At 42.7% G+C, this 18,320-nt stretch overlaps 1 protein-coding gene across 2 annotated transcripts in view; it reads left to right on the forward strand.

The window, feature by feature from the left end:
• The first annotated feature begins 573 nt into the window (after positions 1–573).
• The window catches only part of tlr2 (toll-like receptor 2), a 32,074-nt gene continuing 14,327 nt past the window's right edge, over positions 574–18,320 (forward strand). Inside the window, exons 1-3 of one of the 2 annotated variants that reach the window (XM_045721417.1) lie at positions 574–687; positions 10,793–11,167; positions 17,730–17,875. In XM_045721417.1, the coding sequence (XP_045577373.1) occupies positions 10,865–11,167; positions 17,730–17,875 (449 nt within the window). In that variant the 5' untranslated portion in view covers positions 574–687; positions 10,793–10,864. The remainder of the gene's footprint in view (positions 688–10,792; positions 11,168–17,729; positions 17,876–18,320) is intronic. The other variant, XM_045721418.1, reaches the window with a different exon arrangement.

Below are 18,320 nucleotides of genomic sequence, written 5' to 3' on the forward strand. Positions count from 1 at the left end.
GTATTTTATTCCACCTGTTGGTTTCCACCAGAAGGTATTTTATTCCACCTGTTGGTTTCCACCAGAAGGTATTTTATTCCACCTGTTGGTTTCCACCAGAAGGTATTTTATTCCACCTGTTGGTTTCCACCAGAAGGTATTTTATTCCACCTGTTGGTTTCCACCAGGTCTTCGTCAGGTTTGTCGGTGTGTATCTGTTCTGTATTTCCAGAGTTGATGTTTTTTACCCAGCAGTACCTGCAAGTCATTGGATGATTGAGTTATACACGATTAGGAGCACACACACACACACGTGTGTGTCGGTGTGTGTGTGTGTGTGTGTGTGTGTGTGTGGTGACAGCAGGTTTGTTAGAGATGTAGTCTCATGATTAATCTCAGGATCTGGGATTTCATCCAAAATCTAGTGACTTCTTCTTTCACACACACACACACACACACACACACACACACACACACACACACACACACACACACACACACACACACACACACACACACACACACACACCGGTGGAACAGTAGGAAGTGATACTTATTGCATAACTGGTTTTACATAAACACACACACACACACAGTCCCCTGCCCATAAGCATCCTGTCTGTCTCTATGTCTATGTGTTAATCTCCCCTGGTTTCGCTACAACAGGTCTCATCGCAGAGCCCCTTTAACAGAACACAGAGAGTCAAGGTAAAGTCGTCCGTCTGCTTGTGTCTCGCTTCGCACCTACTGTCTTGTTTTGAAAACATCTAACCCACAACATTTCTTCAGAAGAACAAACCGTGACCGACCACCTCGATTCGGTCTAATGTAGTAAAATTTAAAATTGTGAGATTTAGAGCTAGAAAATTGTATATCATACACTGCAGTTGAGGAACAATGGGAAAGTAATTCTGATTTGAAAGTTGATAAAACTTGTAACAAAGATTAAGACTAAAAGTGGAGAAAGTAGAAGGCTACAATAAGGGAAAACTCCAGGTAAAAATACACTGTGTCTTGCCCTTTGACCTTTATCCTAATCTGACTTTGGTTCAGGTCCTGTTGTTCTTCACATTACCGTCTCTGGTAAACACAAACTATATATCAAATAAAATCTAAGTTGATTTGTCACATGCACAGGATACAGAAGGTGTAAGCGTTACAGTGAAATGGTTACATGCATATTTGCGTCGTAGCAATATAAAATATAGAAAGTGGCCCGGATATAAAATATTTTATAAATATTTTATATTTAATAGATGATGCTTACCCGGATACACTTGTCTAAATTGATGGGTCATGTGAAATAAATTCTATAACCATCCCACCAGCTACATCTATCTAAGTGGACGGGTCACTTTCATCTAGACATGTACACATGTTCATGAAGTACAATAGATGGCTGTAATCACCCCCCAGCTACATCTATCTAAGTGGACGGGTCACTTTCATCTAGACATGTACACATGTTCATGAAGTACAATAGATGGCTGTAATCACCCCCCAGCTACATCTATCTAAGTGGACGGGTCACTTTCATCTAGACATGTACACATGTTCATGAAGTACAATAGATGGCTGTAATCACCCCCCAGCTACATCTATCTAAGTGGACGGGTCACTTTCATCTAGACATGTACACATGTTCATGAAGTACAATAGATGGCTGTAATCACCCCCCAGCTACATCTATCTAAGTGGATGGGTCACTTTCATCTAGACATGTACACATGTTCATGAAATACAATACATGGCTGTAATCACCACCAGATACACCTGGCTAACTTGACGGGTCATATAATCATCTGTCAAAGTGGAGTCTTTTCTTTAGACATGTAGCTAGCTAGCTAAACAATGAACCATAATTCCAATCCGTACAGTAAAAACTCATTTTTCATAGCTAGCCAACAGCATGCACGAAATGCTGTAGTATGAATCTGCAGGAAGCTAAAGCTAACCGACTACGTTCAATGTTAGCTAGGTAGCTAAGATTAGGCTATAACTAACAATGCAAATGGCTGTCTGAGATAAAAATAAATAATATTACTACACAGATCATACATGTAACGTTAGCTAGCAGAGCCAGCAAGCTAAAGTTTTGCTAGCTAGCTAACGGTACGCTTTAACTTGCGATGAAAACATTTGAAATGTATAATATCTGAAAATGTAGCTAGACTTTTTTATCCGTTAACGTGGATGAACACTTCACGACAGACTGGAACCCCTTTTAACTAAGTAAGACGTCCTGTGTTGTTTTGCGTTTTGATGTTCGTAGCTAAAGCTTGTTTGACCCGTTGTGTCACTTCGGTTCACACTGATCGTGTGCAGAAAAGTGGGTCCAGATTTTATTTATTTTTTATTTATTTCACCTTTATTTAACCAGGTAGGCAAGTTGAGAACAAGTCCTTTATTTAACCAGGTAGGCAAGTTGAGAACAAGTCCTTTATTTAACCAGGTAGGCTAGTTGAGAACAAGTCCTTTATTTAACCAGGTAGGCCAGTTGAGAACAAGTCCTTTATTTAACCAGGTTAGGCAAGTTGAGAACAAGTCCTTTATGTAACCAGGTAGGCCAGTTGAGAACAAGTTCTCATTGACAACTGCGACCTGGCCAAGATAAAGCAAAGCAGTTCGACAACATACAACAACACAGAGTTACACATGGAATAAAACAAACATACAGTCAATAATACAGTAGAAGAAAATCTATATACAGCATATGCAAATGAGGTAGGGTAAGAGAGGTTAGGCAATAAATAGGCCATGGTGGCGAAGTAATTACAATATAGCAATTAAACACTGGAATGGTAGAATGTGCAGAAGATGAATGTGCAAGTAGAACAATTTAACAATTGTATTTTGTATTTACAGATGGGATACAAGTTTGTTATTAAGGCACATGCACATTCCAGAAGGCATTTCAGCCCAAAAACAAATTTTTATACAATTTTTTAAAAATGTACGTTCAAATGCCTCTCCTGTGAAGTAGTTACGTGCGACATACATCTAGCTTCCTGTAACGGGTCACATTTGATTTGGATAGTCCATCTACAGATGGTCATACTATCAACACACTCTGTTGATAAGCAACTGCTTGCTTAAGGTTAAGGTTAGGGTTAAGGTTAGGGTTAAGGTTAGGGTTAAGGTTAGGGTTAAGGGTTAGGTTAAGGGTTAGGGTTAAGGTTAGGGTTAGGATAAGGGTTAGGGTTAAGGTTAGGGTTAAGGTTAGGGTTAAGTTAAGGGTTAGAGTTAAGGTTAGGGTTAAGGTTAGGGTTAAGGTTAGGGTTAAGTTAAGGGTTAGGATAAGGGTTAGGGTTAAGGTTAAGGTTAGGTTAAGGGTTAAGTTAAGGGTTAGGATAAAGGTTAGGGTTAAGGTTAGGGTTAGGTTAAGGGTTAGGGTTAAGGTTAGGGATAAGGTTAGGGGTTAAGTTAAGGGTTAGGATAAAGGTTAGGGTTAAGGTTAGGGTTAGGTTAAGGGTTAAGTTAAGGGTTAGGATAAGGGTTAGGATAAGGGTTAGGGTTAAGGTTAAGGGTTAAGTTAAGGGTTAGGATAAGGGTTAGGGTTAAGGTTAGGGTTAAGGTTTAGGGCTAGAGTTAGAGTTAGGGGTAGTAGATAGATGAAATATCACTGATAGTCTGTACAGCATCTACAGGCGGACTATCCAAATAAACCCTACCCCTAACCCTAACCTTAACCCTAACCCTTAACCTAACCCTAACCTTAACCCTAACCCTTAACCTAACCCTAACCCTAACCCTAACCATTATCCTAACCCTTAACTTAACCCTTAACCTAACCCTAACCCTAACCTTAACCCTAACCCTACCCCTACCCCTAACCCTAACCCTAACCCTAACCCTATCCAAATAAAGTGTTACTGAACAAATGTTTTCTGTTGAAAAGCTGTTTACACATCTAAACCACACTGCCTTCCTCGGACGTACACAAATCTGTTTTGTTCAAAACTATATTATCTGTTTTAACTATGTGTGTTGTTACGTAAGCAACCAACCAACCAACCAATCGTCGCTCAACAGAAAAGGGAACTGATAATCAGAACGAAACAAGTTGAGTTTTAAAATGGGTTCAGGAAGTGGGGTGCCTACTGACCGGGTACTGGCTGGGTACCCTCGATTAGGTTCTTAAAACATCCCCCCCCCCACGAACAGCCACTAAATTCTCCTGATAACAAACTAAAAGAAAACCCAATTTAGATTAGGAAGTGAGAATAAAATGTTGAGCAACCCAAACAGGGAGACAGAAAATAAAAGGCTTTGTACTGACAAACTTAAAGAGGGACGCAACATCTATCCTTCAAACTGGAGCATCGCAGCTCTGCAGCTCTTAAAGGGGAACAGCGTTTTTGTTGTTGTTGTCTCGCTCCTCGAGAAATGCTGGCGGCCATGACAGAAGCCAAAACGGGAGTTGGCTTGGGGGTGTGGTTTGATGAGGGTGTTTTCATGGGTGTGTCCTTGCCATCACCAAGACACACCCGTCTGTCAGAACAATGCCTGCAGCTGTTTCCTCTCCACTCGTTCACAACAAAACAAAAAACCTCCAGCAGGATGAGATCAATAACTACAGGCAGATGTACGGTGAGATGCTGGAGGCAGTGGCGGTGGCTGTTCGAGACCATTTCAACTGGGAAGGGGGGGCCAAGCTGGGGCCAGTTGTACTGTTAGAGGGGACAGCTGTACTGTTAGAGGGGGGGCCAAGCTGGGGCCAGTTGTACTGTTAGAGGGGCCAGTTGTACTGTTAGAGGGGGCCAGTTGTACTGTTAGAGGGGCCAGTTGTACTGTTAGAGGGAGGGGCCAGTTGTACTGTTAGAGGGGGGGCCAGTTGTACTGTTAGAGGGGGGGCCAGATGTACTGTTAGAGGGGCCAGTTGTACTGTTAGAGGGGCCAGTTGTACTGTTAGAGGGGCCAGATGTACTGTTAGAGGGGCCAGTTGTACTGTTAGAGGGAGGGGCCAGTTGTACTGTTAGAGGGGCCAGTTGTACTGTTAGAGGGGGGGCCAGTTGTACTGTTAGAGGGGCCAGTTGTACTGTTAGAGGGAGGGGCCAGTTGTACTGTTAGAGGGGCCAGTTGTACTGTTAGAGGGGCCAGTTGTACTGTTAGAGGGGCCAGTTGTACTGTTAGAGGGGCCAGTTGTACTGTTAGAGGGGCCAGTTGTACTGTTAGAGGGGGCCAGTTGTACTGTTAGAGGGGCCAAGCTGGGGCCAGTTGTACTGTTAGAGGGGGCCAGTTGTACTGTTAGAGGGGCCAAGCTGGGGCCAGTTGTACTGTTAGAGGGGGCCAGTTGTACTGTTAGAGGGGCCAAGCTGGGGCCAGTTGTACTGTTAGAGGGGGCCAGTTGTACTGTTAGAGGGGCCAGTTGTACTGTTAGAGGGAGGGGCCAGTTGTACTGTTAGAGGGGCCAGATGTACTGTTAGAGGGGCCAGTTGTACTGTTAGAGGGAGGGGCCAGCTGTACTGTTAGAGGGGCCAGTTGTACTGTTAGAGGGGGGGCCAGTTACATTAGACGTTATTGTTGTCATATCGTTTTGCATGTGGTACGATACTGCTGTGTTCCATCCTAAATCCGTCCCTCTAGAAAATGTCTGTGTTATATTAGTGTTCCGCGTTGCCACTGTCTAATAACGGATGTAAAAAAAAAAAGAACGATAGCAAAAAATGTGTTATGTAAAAATTATTTCATACTTCACATTTAGGGGGGGCCACAAGGGGGTCCAAAGTTGTTGTCACAGGGGCACTAGCCTGCCTGTCAGAGTGTCTGGTCTCTGTCCATTCAGAGACATCAGTATCTAGCCTGTCAGAGTGTCTGGTCTCTGTCCATTCAGAGACATCAGTATCTAGCCTGTCAGAGTGTCTGGTCTCTGTCCATTCAGAGACATCAGTATCTAGCCTGTCAGAGTGTCTGGTCTCTGTCCATTCAGAGACATCAGTATCTAGCCTGTCAGAGTGTCTGGTCTCTGTCCATTCAGAGACATCAGTATCTAGCCTGTCTGTCAGAGTGTCTGGTCTCTGTCCATTCAGAGACATCAGTATCTAGCCTGTCAGAGTGTCTGGTCTCTCTCCATTCAGATACATCAGTATCTAGCCTGTCAGAGTGTCTGGTCTCTGTCCATTCAGAGACATCAGTATCTAGCCTGTCTGTCAGAGTGTCTGGTCTCTGTCCATTCAGAGACATCAGTATCTAGCCTGTCTGTCAGAGTGTCTGGTCTCTGTCCATTCAGAGACATCAGTATCTAGCCTGTCAGAGTGTCTGGTCTCTGTCCATTCAGAGACATCAGTATCTAGCCTGTCTGTCAGAGTGTCTGGTCTCTGTCCATTCAGAGACATCAGTATCTAGCCTGTCTGTCAGAGTGTCTGGTCTCTGTCCATTCAGAGACATCAGTATCTAGCCTGTCTGTCAGAGTGTCAGGTCTCTGTCCATTCAGAGACATCAGTATCTAGCCTGTCTGTCAGAGACATATTTATCTAGCCTGTCTGTCAGAGTGTCTGGTCTCTGTCCATTCAGAGACATCAGTATCTAGCCTGTCTGTCAGAGTGTTCCTAGGCCGTCATTGTAAATAAGAATTTGTTCTTAACTGACTTGCCTCGTTAAATAAAGGTTCAAATCAAAAAAAAATGAGGCACACCTGGACTCCCATCACTCCACTGATTACCTCCCCTATATCTGTCACTCCCTTTCCATTCCCCAGGCTGTATTGACTGTGTGTTCCAAATCCCCAGGCTGTATTGACTGTGTGTTCCATTCCCCAGGCTGTATTGACTATGTGTTCCATTTCCCAGGCAGTATTGACTGTGTGTTCCATTCCCCAGGCTGTATTGACTGTGTGTTCCATTCCCCAGGCAGTATTGACTATGTGTTCCATTCCCCAGGCTGTATTGACTATGTGTTCCATTCCCCAGGCTGTATTGACTATGTGTTCCATTCCCCAGGCTGTATTGACTGTGTGTTCCATTCCCCAGGCTGTATTGACTATGTGTTCCATTCCCCAGGCAGTATTGACTATGTGTTCCATTCCCCAGGCAGTATTGACTGTGTGTTCCATTCCCCAGGCTGTATTGACTATGTGTTCCATTCCCCAGGCTGTATTGACTATGTGTTCCATTCCCCAGGCTGTATTGACTATGTGTTCCATTCCCCAGGCTGTATTGACTGTGTGTTCCATTCCCCAGGCTGTATTGACTATGTGTTCCATTCCCCAGGCTGTATTGACTATGTGTTCCATTCCCCAGGCTGTATTGACTATGTGTTCCAAATCCCCAGGCTGTATTGACTATGTGTTCCATTCCCCAGGCTGTATTGACTATGTGTTCCATCCCCCAGGCAGTATTGACTGTGTGTTCCATTCCCCAGGCTGTATTGACTATGTGTTCCATTCCCCAGGCTGTATTGACTATGTGTTCCATTCCCCAGGCAGTATTGACTGTTTGTTCCATTCCCCAGGCTGTATTGACTATGTGTTCCAAATCCCCAGGCTGTATTGACTATGTGTTCCAAATCCCCAGGCTGTATTGACTATGTGTTCCATTCCCCAGGCAGTATTGACTATGTGTTCCATTCCCCAGGCAGTATTGACTGTGTGTTCCATTCCCCAGGCTGTATTGACTATGTGTTCCATTCCCCAGGCTGTATTGACTATGTGTTCCAAATCCCCAGGCTGTATTGACTGTGTGTTCCATCCCCCAGGCAGTATTGACTGTGTGTTCCATTCCCCAGGCTGTATTGACTATGTGTTCCATGTCTGTACGCTACTCGTAGTTCTTGTTATGGCCCGTTTATTATTATTACCCTCACCACGTGCACTTGCTTCCTGACTCCCAGAGTCCATGTTACAGATGTAAGCTGGTGATACCGTTTGTTGATCCTAGTTCACTGTATTAGTGTCACGTCTGCTCCGGCTTCCCCCCAGGCGCTTGAGGGCTCCAGGCTGCCCTGCATCACGCACTCCTATCATCATTTACGCACACCTGCCTTCCCTCGCCCAGGTGGTGGAGGGGAGGGGGGGGTACTGTCACGTCTGCTCCCGCTCTTCCTCCCCCGGTTACCCTGCATCACGTACTCCTATCATCCATCACACACCTGCCTTCCCTCGTCACGCGATATCGGACTCACCTGGACTCACTCATCACCTGTTTATTACCTCCCCAAGCTCTGTTTCCTCGCTTCTGCATTAGTTGTTTTTGTTTGTTTGTATTATTCGTTTGCTGACGATGGTTCATGTCTCGTTCCATGTCCGTTATTTATTAAATGTTTGACTCCCACCGTACCTGCTCCGTCTCTCCAGCGTCAATTCCACGTAACAATTAGTCAGACTCAGATATGATTTAGCTATCATAACTGCAGCCATTATTTAGTGTCATGAAATGATAACGTTACATAACGAGCAGTGTGTAGACAATACAGAATACATTGGTGTGAGCTACGACCTAACTAAGTTGTGATGAGGTAGCTACCTAGTTAACTAACTAGCTAGCTAGCTATGCTAAAGTTAGCTATAACGTTAGCTAGCCTGCCTCGCTTTATAAAAAGATAGATAACTTTATTGCTGGTTATGTAGGTAGCTAATGTCGTTAGCTAAATTATACCAGAGAGAGAGGTCATTATATTCCAGTATCTCTGGTTATGTTCACCATCACTAGTCATTGCACACTGGAGGCCCATTCAATGGGCGGATTTGATTTATGCTGAGCCGCGGGGCACCGGTCTATGGACCGTGACGTGAATTGGAAAAAGTGGTGAGGGAGGACTGCCTTTCTCAAATTGAAGAGTAATCTGCGCCTCTCGGTCATGTTGTCAATAAGACAGCATGACGTATCGTCCAGAAACATACATTTATTTTCTATAAAATATATACTGTTATGTTTGAATAGGGTACACCGCGTCAGTGCTCTGAGATACGAATAGTATTACTACACAGATCATACACGTAACGTTAGCTAGCAGAGCCAGCAAGCTAACGTTAGCTATGTACTAAACAACCAAAGAGTTCCAAGACTAAAAGCTGGTTTATACTAACGGAGTGTTTGTAAATTTAATCTGGATGAGGAGTAGGGTTGATCCGAGCGTTCTGACCTAACAACAGTAGTCAAGCACACAAGCTAACTGGCTATCGTTTGCTAGCTTGCTAACTACTTCCAGACATATAATGAGAGAACACCTCACTGACCATTTTACTCTCCCTAGCAGAGCTGGTTAGGCTGTTGTCATGTTATCCAGAGTGTTGGTGACTGTAACTGTGCTGCTGGAAACAATTTAGTTACGCTTTTTTTGGGGGGGCCAACGTTTACTGACACCGGTCATTTTCAACGGGTGTTGAAATGTTCGCAAATTTGTCAGTTATTTTGCGCTCTCGGAGTAGATAGCAGAGTGAATTTACCAGCTACATCTATCGACATTTGTTGCAGTAACAACATGAACATTGTATTGAAATGATTACTTGAATAATAGAGTGTTTTGTTTAGACATCTAGCCAGCTAGAGACTCAGAGCTAGCTGAACAATGAACCATAATCCCAACTCATAACGTTACTACCCTGATAGCTAGCTAACATTAGGCTATAACTAGCAATGCAAATAGCTCTGAGATACGAATAATATTACTACACAGTTCATACACGTAACGTTAGCTAACGAGCCAGCCAGCTAACGTTAGCTAGCTAGCTAACGCTATGCTTTAACTTTCTGTCAAAATTAGAAACGTGTAATATCTGAAAATGTATCTAGCTAGACTATCTTACCCGTATACATCATGGATGGACGCTTCTCCCTCTGTCGGTCACGGATGCCATGGTTGCCCTTAGTTTGAAGATGTAATCCAGAAACAGGTGTTTTCTCCATCCATTTAGCTATCATACTGCCTTCCCTGTGGCTCAGTTGGTAGAGTATGGTGTGTGCAATGCCAGGGTTGTGGGTTCGATTCCCACGGGGGGCCAGTACAAAATAAATAATAATAATAAAATAAAAATGGATTGTATGAAATGTATGCATTCACTACTGTAAGTCACTCTGGATAAGAGCATCTGCTAAATGACTAAAATGTAAGAAATGTAAATGTATACTCTAATTCCACTGATTTCAGAACTCAGTCCTCCAGAAAGTGGAGAGCAACACTGATGCAGTTCTACTCTACGTGATATCTTTCAAAAGCTGTTCGACAGGATTATCTACACATACTGACCAGCTCAAATAGACAGAAGCGTGTTACATGGCAGACCAATCCGAACTCATCTCTTGGCATGTCCAGCCCACTCATTATCTCAGCCAATCATGGCTAGCGGGAAGGTTGCTCCCTTTCTTCTGTGGCTAAACCAACTCGGCTCGTAATTTAACAATTGTATTCGTATTTACAGATGGCGCACACGTTTGTTTATTAAGGCACATGAAAGTTCACATGTGCCCCAAAAAAACAAAAAAACCATTTTCATTTAAAAAAACAAAGTTTATGTTGAAATGTCTCTCCTGTGAAGACGTGACACGCGACATATGCCTAGTTTCCTGAAACAAGTCACATATGTGCACATGTAACTCAGGTCTGAATTTTCCTATGGTCCCTGGTCAAAAGTCTGTCTATGGAATATGGTGTCATTTGGGACACACTCTGAATGACATCAGCTGTTAACACTTTAAGAATGTCTAAGACGATCAGGTTCAAGATGGTTTGATTTCATTTGATTGAGCTCACTAACAGTTATGAGTATAGATCCTCATCCACATAGTTGGTATGTCAGAATGAAAGTAGACATCTTCTACCTTAAACAATCTCCTTTTCTTCATTTTTCTCTTTCTCTCTCTCTCTCTCTCCCCTTCAGTCTCTCTCTTTTTGTCTCTCTCTCTCTTCTCCTCTCTCTTCCTCTCTCTTCCTTTTCCTTTCTTTTTTCAGAATGGAGTCTCTGGCCATGCTGGTCCTCCTCTTCTTCTCTCAGGGTCAAAGTTCAACCCCGGAGGTTGAGAAGAGGTCAACGTGTGATCGATGTGACGAGCGTCTCTTCTGCAACTGCTCCTCGCGGAACTACCGACACGTTCCCACGGTAACCGTCACCGAGGTCGTAACCCTCGACCTCTCCTTCAACGACATCACCACGGTCGCTGAGGACGATCTGAGAGAGTACACGTGGTTACGAACCCTTGATCTCCGTAGCAACAGGATCCAGAGTATCCACGAATGGGCCTTCCACCTTCTGCAGGTAACCCATAGAGTTATATAGAGGGCACACTTCCTGCATGTAACCCATAGAGTTATATAGAGGGTACTTCTCCTGCATGTACCCATAGAGTTATATAGAGGGTACTTCTCCTGCATGTACCCATAGAGTTATATAGAGGGTACTCCTCCTGCATGTAACCCATAGAGTTATATAGATAGAGTTATATAGAGGGTACTCCTCCTGCATGTAACCCATAGAGTTATATAGAGGGAACACTTCCTGCATGTAACCCATAGAGTTATATAGAGGGTACTTCTCCTGCATGTACCCATAGAGTTATATAGAGGGTACTTCTCCTGCATGTACCCATAGAGTTATATAGAGGGTACTCCTCCTGCAGGTAACCCATAGAGTTATATAAAGGGTACTCCTCCTGCAGGTAACCCATGGAGTTATATAGAGGGTACTCCTCCTGCATGTAACCCATAGAGTTATATAAAGGGAACACTTCTTGCATGTAACCCATAGAGTTATATAGAGGGTACTTCGACTGCATGTACCCATAGAGTTATATAGAGGGTACTCCTCCTGCATGTAACCCATAGAGTTATATAAAGGGAACACTTCTTGCATGTAACCCATAGAGTTATATAGAGGGTACTTCTCCTGCATGTACCCATAGAGTTATATAGAGGGTACTCCTCCTGCAGGTAACCCATAGAGTTATATAAAGGGTACTTCTCCTGCATGTACCCATAGAGTTATATAAAGGGTACTCCTCCTGCAGGTAACACATAGAGTTATATAGAGGGCACTCCTCCTACAGGTAACCCATAGAGTTATATAAAGGGCACACCTCCTACAGGTAACACATAGAGTTATATAGAGGGCACACCTCCTACAGGTAACACATAGAGTTATATAGAGGGCACACCTCCTACAGGTAACACATAGAGTTATATAGAGGGAACATTGAGTTATTTGTTTATTTGGATCCCCATTAGCTTTTGGAGAAGCGGCAGCTACTCTTCCTGGGGTTCCACAAAAAAAACACAGAACATGACAATTAACAAAACACTGGTACACTAATATACAAGGAAGGTAATGTGTGTTAGAGTGTGTCTCTGTGGTGTGTGTGTGTCAAAATCCCTGCTGTTCCATGAGTTGTTTAAAAAAAAATAATGTTAAAGGTAAAATATATATATATATATATATGAGCAAAAATGTCTAAAAACCTGTTTTTGCTTTGTCATTATGGGGTATTGTGTGTAGATTGATGTGGGAAAACAACGATTTTGTACATTTTAGAATAAGGCTGTAACGTAACAAAATGTGGAAAAAGCCAAGGGGTCTGAATACTTTCCAAAGGCACTGTGTGTACATATAGGTAGGGTTAAAGTGACTAGGCAACAGGATAGATAATAAACAGTAACAGCAGCGTATGTGATGAGTCAAAAAAAAAAAATTGTGCAAAAAGGGTGAATGCAGATAACTAACTATTCAGCAGTCTTTTATGTCATGGGGGTAGAAGCTTTTTAAGGATCCTGTTGGTTCCAGACTTGGTGCATCGATATCGCTGGCTGCGCAGAGAGGACAGTCTATGACTTGGGTGGCTGGAGTCTTTTTTGACAGTTTTTAGGGTCTTCCTGTGACATCGCCAAGTGTTAGAGGTCTTGGATGCCATGGAGCTCATCCCCAGTATTGGTGTACTGGGCCGTACGCACTACCCTCTGTAGCGCCTTGCGATCAGATGCCGAGCAGTTGCCATACCAAAGCAGTGATGTAGCCAGTGAAGATGTTTTCAGTGGTGTAGCAGTAGAACCTTTTGAGAATCTGAGGGTCAAATCTTAGAACTTGTAGCTGTCAATCTGCTCCACTTCAGACCTGTTGTTGTGGATGAGGGCGTGTTCGGGCACTCCATTTCCCGTAGTCCACGATCTGCTCCTTTGACTTGCTGACGTTGAGGGAGAGATTGTTGTCCTGGCACCACACTTAGTTGTGTTATGTGGGGGCTGAAGCTATTGACCCTGAAGCTTGGATCTCTCCTTCCTCCCAGGCTTTTGGGAAGGAGGGTGGACGATGAACCTGTCGTAGCAGATGTAAGCAATGTTACCATGCCCCCTGGCAGCTTTCCTAGCTGGGATAGCTTCTTCCTGTCTCTGGCGCACAGCTTCAGAGAAGTCCTGGTTGAGGAAAAGGTTGGTTCCTCTCAAGTTATTGGCTCTCTCCAGATTAGTCTCGTGTGGCTCAGTTGGTAGAGCATGGTGTTTGCAATGCCAGGGTTCTGGGTTCGATTTCCCACGGGGGACCAGTACGGAGAATTTTTTTTTTAATGAAATGTATGCATTCACTACTGTAAGTTGCTCTGGATAAGAGCGTCTGCTAAATGACTAAAATGTAACTGTAACAGAAGAGAGATATTTTGTCCTTAAACCTCAAGAGCCTGACCACTGTTGGCCTGTGTCTGTCAACTGGTTCGGTTACATGTTTTCTAGACCTTTGGGTGGGTGGCGGCTCCACTTCAATCTTCCTATGATCCACCTGTAGCTTTTCTGGGATAATTTTTTCTGACATTCTCATCAGACTCCAACCAGTTTTAATGTGGAGACTCTGATATGCTACCCACAACAATGTTATTCCTCCTGGATTGTCCCTCTAGTCGGATTTCTCAATCGTTGTTCATAATGATTGACAGACATTGCTGATGTCATCTGGAGTGGACATTTTTTGTAGTCATCTTGCTCCAAGTCTCTTTCAGGACATCTGGTTATATAGAGAGCACCCTTGGTCCAAGGCCAATTAAACACAAACAACTTTTTTAAGTAAGAACTTGGCAGGTCTTGAAACCAAAAAATAAATTCACAGGAGTACAAAACAGCCTAATTTCACCCATGCTCTACTAAGGTTTCCCAAGTACACAAGTGTTGACCTACTATAGCAGCTATGTTGCTCTGCTGTACTTCAAACAATATGTAGGCAAGTTGTTTAGGATTCAAACCTACTCAAACAAACTAATTACATATAATCATCCATTGCAGAGCTGTGTATATAGAGAGTTAGGCCTTTGAGGTGTCTGAATTATGACCCATTTACATGACACATTATATAACAGCCATGTTAGAACCCCATTAACACTACAACATTCTATAACAGCCATGTTAGAACCCCATTAACACTACAACATTCTATAACAGCCATGTTAGAACCCCATTAACACTACAACATTCTATAACAGCCATGTTAGAACCCCATTAACACTACAACATTCTATAACAGCCATGTTAGAACCCCATTAACACTACAACATTCTATAACAGCCATGTTAGAACCCCATTAACACTACAACATTCTATAACAGCCATGTTAGAACCCCATTAACACTACAACATTCTATAACAGCCATGTTAGAACACCATTAGCTAATATTATACTACAACATTCTATAACAGCCATGTTAGAACCCCATTAACATGACACTACAACATTCTATAACAGCCATGTTAGAACCCCATTAACTAATATGATACTACAACATTCTATAACAGCCATGTTAGAACCCCATTAACATGACACTACAACATTCTATATCAGCCATGTTAGAACCCCATTAACATGACACTACAACATTCTATAACAGCCATGTTAGAACCCCATTAACATTACACTACAACATTCTATAACAGCCATGTTAGAACCCCATTCACATGACACTATAACATTATATAACAGCCATGTTAGAACCCCATTAACATTACACTACAACATTCTATAACAGCCATGTTAGAACCCCATTCACATGACACTATAACATTATATATCAACCATGTTAGAACCCCATTAACATGACACTACAACATTCTATAACAGCCATGTTAGAACCCCATTAACATGACACTACAACATTCTATAACAGCCATGTTAGAACCCCATTAACACTACAACATTCTATAACAGCCATGTTAGAACCCATTAATATGACACTACAACATTCTATATCAGCCATGTGAGAACCCCATTAACATGACACAACAACATTCTATAACAGCCATGTTAGAACCCCATTAACATGACACTACAACATTCTATAACAGCCATGTTAGAACCCCATTAACATGACACTACAACATTCTATATCTGCCATGTTAGAACCCCATTAACATGACACTACAACATTCTATAACAGCCATGTTAGAACCCCATTAACATTACACTACAACATTCTATAACAGCCATGTTAGAACCCCATTCACATGACACTATAACATTATATAACAGCCATGTTAGAACCCCATTAACATTACACTACAACATTCTATAACAGCCATGTTAGAACCCCATTAACATGACACTACAACATTCTATATCAGCCATGTTAGAACCCCATTAACATGACACTACAACATTCTATAACAGCCATGTTAGAACCCCATTAACATGACACTACAACATTCTATAACAGCCATGTTAGAACCCCATTAACATGACACTACAACATTGTATAACAGCCATGTTAGAACCCCATTAACATGACACTACAGCATTCTATAACAGCCATGTTAGAATCCCCATTAACATGACACTACAACATTCTATAACAGCCATGTTAGAACCCCATTAATATGACACTACAACATTCTATATCAGCCATGTTAGAACCCCATTAACATGACACTACAACATTCTATAACAGCCATGTTAGAACCCCATTAACATGACACTACAACATTCTATAACAGCCATGTTAGAACCCCATTAATGTGACACTACAACATTCTATATCAGCCATGTTAGAACCCCGTTAACATGACACTACAACATTCTATATCAGCCATGTTAGAACCCCGTTAACATGACACTACAACATTCTATATCAGCCATGTTAGAACCCCATTAACATGACACTACAACATTCTATAACAGCCATGTTAGAACCCCATTAACATGACACTACAACATTCTATATCAGCCATGTTAGAACCCCATTAACATGACACTACAACATTCTATATCAGCCATGTTAGAACCCCATTAACATGACACTACAACATTCTATAACAGCCATGTTAGAACCCCATTAACACTACAACATTCTATAACAGCCATGTTAGAACCCATTAATATGACACTACAACATTCTATATCAGCCATGTTAGAACCCCATTAACATGACACAACAACATTCTATAACAGCCATGTTAGAACCCCATTAACATGACACTACAACATTCTATAACAGCCATGTTAGAACCCCATTAACATGACACTACAACATTCTATAACAGCCATGTTAGAACCCCATTAACATGACACTACAACATTCTATATCAGCCATGTTAGAACCCCATTAACATTACACTACAACATTCTATAACAGCCATGTTAGAACCCCATTAACATGACACAACAACATTTTATAACAGCCATGTTAGAACCCCATTAACATGACACTACAACATTCTATATCAGCCATGTTAGAACCCCATTAACATGACACTACAAACTTCTATATCAGCCATGTTAGAACCCCATTAACATGACACTACAACATTCTATAACAGCCATGTTAGAACCCCATTAACACTACAACATTCTATAACAGCCATGTTAGAACCCCATTAACATGACACTACAACATTCTATATCAGCCATGTTAGAACCCCATTAACATTACACTACAACATTCTATAACAGCCATGTTAGAACCCCATTAACATGACACTACAACATTCTATAACAGCCATGTTAGAACCCCATTAACACTACAACATTCTATAACAGCCATGTTAGAACCCCATTAACATGACACTACAACATTCTATATCAGCCATGTTAGAACCCCATTAACATTACACTACAACATTCTATAACAGCCATGTTAGAACCCCATTAACATGACACAACAACATTTTATAACAGCCATGTTAGAACCCCATTAACATGACACTACAACATTCTATATCAGCCATGTTAGAACCCCATTAACATGACACTACAACATTCTATATCAGCCATTTTAGAACCCCATTAACATGACACTACAACATTCTATAACAGCCATGTTAGAACCCCATTAACACTACAACATTCTATAACAGCCATGTTAGAACCCCATTAACATGACACTACAACATTCTATATCAGCCATGTTAGAACCCCATTAACATGACACTACAACATTCTATATCAGCCATTTTAGAACCCCATTAACATGACACTGGGAATATTTAAATAATGCTTTGTAACTGTCTAGAATTAGAACGATATTCAACATTCTAAAAGGTGGCCGAACTCTGTAAATACTTGGCTCTGATCCACTGGAGCTGTCTGGCCCATCTCCACAAGGTGACCTCTGATCCACTGTAAAGAGAGGAGAGGAGCTCTCTAGCCCATCTCCACATACTGTATCTAGCCACAACCAGGCCTGCCCTCATAACAGCCTTGTTTCTGCCCTCATAACAGCCTTGTTTCTGCCCTCATAACAGCCTTGTTTCTGCCTACTGCTACAGGGCCTGGAGTCTCTGCCCTCATAACAGCCTTGTTTCTGCCCTCATAACAGCCTTGTTTCCCCTCATAACAGCCTTGTTTCTGCCTACTGCTACAGGGCCTGGAGTCTCTGGACTTGTCTTATAACCAGCTGGCTGCTCTGAATCCGGTCTGGTTCTCCAAGCTCCTCTCCCTACAACACCTCAACCTGCTGGGCAACTGTTACAGGACCCTCGGCCCTGGAGGGACGCTGTCTCTCTTCAGGTATGTGAACTGTAAGGCTGCTTCCCAAAAGGTACCCTAGGCCCAATCTAGTGCACTACCATTGACCAGGGTCCATAGCGAATAGACTGTATCCAAAGTGACATATAAGTGGACTACTTTTAGGTGATGGTGGTGATGGTGGTGGGGATGGTGGTGGTGATGGTGGTGATGATGGTGGTGGTGGTGTTGATGGTGGTGGTGGTGGTGATGGTGGTGGTGGTGATGATGGTGGTGGTGGTGTTGATGGTGGTGGTGGTGGTGATGGTGGTGGTGGTGGTGGTGGTGGTGGTGATGATGGTGGTGGTGGTGGTGGTGGTGGTGATGGTGGTGGTGGTGGTGATGATGGTGATGGTGGTGATGATGATGATGGTGATGATGGTGGTGGTGGTGATGATGGTGGTGGTGGTGTTGATGGTGATGATGGTGGTGGTGTTGATGGTGATGG

The sequence above is a fragment of the Salmo salar genome, chromosome ssa07 (genome assembly GCF_905237065.1).
Source record: "Salmo salar chromosome ssa07, Ssal_v3.1, whole genome shotgun sequence".
NCBI lineage: Eukaryota > Metazoa > Chordata > Actinopteri > Salmoniformes > Salmonidae > Salmo > Salmo salar.